This window comes from Pterocles gutturalis, unplaced genomic scaffold (genome assembly GCF_000699245.1).
Source record: "Pterocles gutturalis isolate BGI_N339 unplaced genomic scaffold, ASM69924v1 scaffold35252, whole genome shotgun sequence".
Classification (NCBI taxonomy): domain Eukaryota; kingdom Metazoa; phylum Chordata; class Aves; order Pterocliformes; family Pteroclidae; genus Pterocles; species Pterocles gutturalis.
In genome coordinates, this window is record NW_010109054.1 from 1 (window position 1) to 4,226 (window position 4,226).

The 4,226-nt window shown below is 53.1% G+C and overlaps 1 protein-coding gene across 2 annotated transcripts; it reads right to left on the minus strand.

Annotated features, from left to right (window-relative positions):
- Window positions 1-154: 154 nt before the first annotated feature.
- On the minus strand, window positions 155-3,635 carry ST3GAL4 (ST3 beta-galactoside alpha-2,3-sialyltransferase 4). 2 transcript variants are annotated; one of them, XM_010072860.1, is made up of 10 exons: window positions 3,560-3,614; window positions 3,001-3,070; window positions 2,374-2,454; window positions 2,185-2,282; window positions 1,769-1,829; window positions 1,451-1,546; window positions 1,168-1,357; window positions 900-1,043; window positions 616-759; window positions 155-277 (listed from the first exon to the last, which is right to left on the minus strand). In XM_010072860.1, exons 1-10 carry the CDS (start codon window positions 3,594-3,596, stop codon window positions 191-193), a joined length of 1,008 nt encoding a protein of 335 aa, XP_010071162.1. In that variant the 5' UTR covers window positions 3,597-3,614; the 3' UTR covers window positions 155-190. The 2 variants fall into 2 exon arrangements, with proteins under 2 accessions (XP_010071162.1, XP_010071160.1); XM_010072858.1 differs by having other exon boundaries at window positions 191-277; window positions 2,989-3,070; window positions 3,560-3,635.
- Between the last annotated feature and the right edge of the window lie 591 nt (window positions 3,636-4,226).

The following is a 4,226-nucleotide window of genomic DNA, read 5'->3' on the forward strand; positions in this document are numbered from 1 at the left end:
CCCGAGAGCCATCCCCCCCACCACCACCCCGGGGGGGACCCCACGGTCCAGCGCGGTGTCCCCCAGCCCCGTCCCCGCTCCAAGAGTCCCAGGGCACGGCCGTGACAAGGTGACGGTGACGAGGACACTGCCCCCGCCGGCCCAATGTCCCCCCCTCCATGGTTGGGGGGGCGCTGTCCCTGGGGTGTCCTCAGAAGTAGGTGAGGTTCTTGATGAGCCCCAACTCCAGCATCTTCTTGATGGCCACCGCCTCATGGGACACGTTGTGCTCTGACGCCTGGGGGTGACACCGGAACCTTCTGTCACCTCTGTCCCCTCCGTCCGGACCAACCCAACAGCGTTGAATTGACCCAACGCCATCACCCAAGCAAGGAGTCCCCGCAAAAAATGGGAGAGGACCCTCCCTGCCCAAGCCCCGCAGCAATCAACCAGCTCCAGCTCTTCCACCATGACCATGAGATGCTGGGCTACAAGATGGTGGCCAGTGACCAACCCAAGGTGGCCAATGACCAACCCAAGGTGGCCCTCAACACCCATGGTGGAAGGGGGGTGATGAGAACTTCCCTCCATCTCAGGGGGAAAAAATGGACAAAAAACCTGGGGATGGACACCTACCGCCATGGACTTGAGCGTGATCTGCTCGTAGTAGTGGATGGTTTGCTTCTTGTTGGCCGAATTGGGGTAACCGAAGCCCGCGATGTGCACCAAGTCGCAGAAGTGCAACGCCAAGGTGATGGCCAGCAACCCCGTGGTGGGCTTCTGGGGGGAGAAGGTGGAGGAGATGATGTGGGAAGAGCCGTTGGCCTTTGGCAAGCTGCACAGGGATGGCCATGGGGACAGCCACAGAGGACATCACCCCTGGGGAGGGAGCAAGGTGATGGGCCACCTCCACCCCTTACCTGTTTGACCTTCCGTGGTTGCTTCATGGGGAGGTTGAGGAGTTTAGCAGCCGTTACCTCCATGTAGTAAGGGTTGAGGATGCGTACTCGCGCCGGGTTGGCGTCCCAGATCAACGGGGGCTGTTTCCAAAACCCTTTGCGAACCTACAAAGAGGGTGGAGATGTCCAGCGGGTCCCAGTAAGAGGGTCCCCCAAGGTGGGGTGGGATGTGGGTTGGATCCTGGAGCATTTGGGGAAGGGTTGGACCCGGTTTTCTCCCCGTGTTTACCCTCTTCCTGTCGTTGAGGATGGCCTCCATCCACTGGAAGTCCATGGGCTTGAAGGGCACCAAGACCAACAACGTGTCAGGATTATTTTCCGTCCTGGGGTCAAAATGGGCGGATTCAGGGTAGAAAAGGCGCATGGTGGTCTTGGAACCAACGTCCTGCTCGTAACCGTGGACCGGAGCGTTGTTCAACCTTGGAGAAGGGACACGGGGGACATCATGGGTGTCCTCGGCCATGCACAGGTGACACCAAGGAGGGACGGGTGGCACGGAGCCGCAGTCGTACCTGATCACCACGTCGTAGGTGTTGATGGTCTCCCCCATGGAGCTGTTGCGGAGCCGGTGGCCGTTGCCCACCACCGCGCACCTCCGGCACTTCAGGCTGAGAAAAAAAGAAAAACCCAATTAACTAAACCTGGTCTAATTGAGCTGGTTTTAACCCCCAAGGCGGGGTTTAACCCCACGTTGTCCAGTCTACGCTTCCCATGCTTCCTCCACCATCCCTGGGGTGCAGAAATTAATTTGGTCAATTCCTGGACCCAAAATGTGCAAATTTTCCCCCCCAAGAGGGACAACAAGTCCCCAGGGCTCCCCAGGATCTTACCTCTGGATGTTCTCGGGCAGAGAGTAGTGGGTGATGGCCAGCAAGCGCAGGAGGACGTCTTCTGCAAAGGAAGAGCGAGGAGAAGGTCAGTGAGCCACCTCCTGGGCACTGCCACATCTCCTCCTGCCCTTAACCCCAGCTACCCCCCCCAAATCTGGGCAGATAATCCTTCGCTGAGGCTTCGTAAAGCCCAGATTAAAGCGTTTGAGAGGTTTAGGCACAGCCAGGGCACGCAGAGATGCGCCGCAAAGGCTAAAAATCAAGAAAAAAACTTGCTAAGGCGGGGGGGGAGAAAAAAAAAAATAGTCGTCCCCCCCCAAAAAAACCATTAAAATAAAAAAAATCAACCTGCAGCTGGTTTTAAGAAGAGGCAAATAAATCCCCAGGGAGCAGCAGAAACCCGTGAGGAGGCTTACCGCTTCCTTTGGTGCCGTAGGGCAGCTCGTAGAGCGAAGGCGTCTTCACCCAAAAATAATCCTTCAGCTGCAAGAAGAGCGGGCGGTCCCTCGTGTAGCTGCCGAGGAGCAAAGGGCCGGTCAGAGCGGGATCTGGGGTGGACAGTGGCACAGAGGGGGGGTCCTGGGTCCCAAAAACCCGATACTCACTTCCCGATGAGCTGCGCCGCTTTTTTTTCCACTTCTCCGAGGGGACACGTCGTTTTGTTTTCTTGCACAGGGAAATAAAAGCTGTAAGGGTAGAGGTTAAAAAAAAAATTAAAAAATTGAAAAATTGAAAAAAAAATTGAAAAAAATAAAAATTTGAAAAACATAAATAATTGAAAAAAATAAAAATAAATAATTGAAAAAAAAAATTATGCTTGTTCTTCTGTATTCCTCTCCCAGCAAATGGGGCTCCGAGGCACTGGGGATATCATCAGAGAGATTTAAACTGGGCTTTGCTTTGGGGATTTATTTATTTCCATCAGAAGAGGTCTCTCTTGCTCTGCTTATAGACACTCTCCACCTTCCCCATCTCCGTCAGCATCATCAGGACTGGGAAGAGAGCCGGCTTTTGCCTTTCTCCCCCATTTCCCAAGAAAATATTCCCCAAAAAACCCCCCGACATCACATCCCACATCCTCCAGATGCTGCCACCTCCCCGGTCCCCAAGACGATGCTCCAGCATCCCTGGGTGGGATGCAGGGGGGGAAGGATGCCGCCTCCCAAAACGAAGGCAAAAGGCAGGAAATCCTTGAAATTTGGAATAAAAAACCAACTCACAGCTGTATGTACCTGTCTTCCCGGTAGATCGAATACCAAACCACCACCAGGAACAGCGCCAGCACCCCGAGTATCTTCCCTCCTGCACGGCCGGAGCGGGGAGGAAAACAAGAGAAAAAAAAAAAATTTTAAAAAATCAAGTGGGTACCCTGGGGTTTGGATGCTGATTTTGGGGACCTGAATCCCCTGGGAACGTCCCAATAGATCCAGGATGCTGGAGACATCCCCTAAAAAGCGGCAGGGGCCACGCTGGCACCGTCCCCGCCTCCTGGGAGGAGTGGTGCCGGGATGAAGCCGGGGTTGGTTTTGTCCCAAAAATCATCAAAAGTCGCACAAAGTCCCTCTTTCTGGGCTCCTCATTTTTTGACCAAAATAAAAGATTTGTTGTTGTTGTTGTTGTTGTTTTTCTCCTGTCGGGGACTCCAAAAATCCCCCTCCCCACCGCAAATTCACCCGGGATGCTCCAATGCTGCGTCACCCGGCTGGAGCCGCAGCAAAACCGCATTGTCCCCCAAAAATTCAAATTTCCAAATTCCCCCAGGATTGGAAAAAGGGAGATGGTGGGACTCACGAGCCTTGTTGATCATTTTTATCAGCGGGAGAAGCATCAGGCGAGGGCCGGAGCTCTCATCGTGGCTGCCGCCAGTCACCTGCAGCAGGAAAAGAGGGAAAAAAAAATAAAAATCAGGAAAAGAGGGGAAAAACCATCCTAAAAATCCTGCCCGAGAGGCATCACCCTGTTTGTCCCATCCGGAGATGGGGATGCGAGGGTTCCCCGAGGGATTTATTTTGATTTAAATTCACATTTTGCTTTCTAACAGCCTGGCAAGCGGCTGCGGTTCCTGGAAATTCAACAGGAACAAAAAAAAAAAAAAAAAAAAAAAAAAAAAAAAAAAAGAAAAAAAAAAAATTAAAAAGGAAAAATGAATTTTAACCGCAAAAAAGCACCCAAATCGATGCCCGTGGCGATGACTTTGGGGGGAAATTTTAAGCCCAGCCCTGGCTCCTGCATCCAACCGGCACCAGCCACCGTGGGGATGAAAAAGCCGGGATGAGCCAAGCCGGGATGAGCCAAGCCGGGATCAAAGCACCACGTCCTTGGAGACCCTCTGCTGCCTCCGATTCGACTGGCGAGGATGGAAAATCAACTTACCTACTACTGGGAGAATTTTTTTGGGGTACACAGGGAAGCTTTTCTCACTGCTGAACTTCATCCCGAGGGTAACACCTGGCTCACA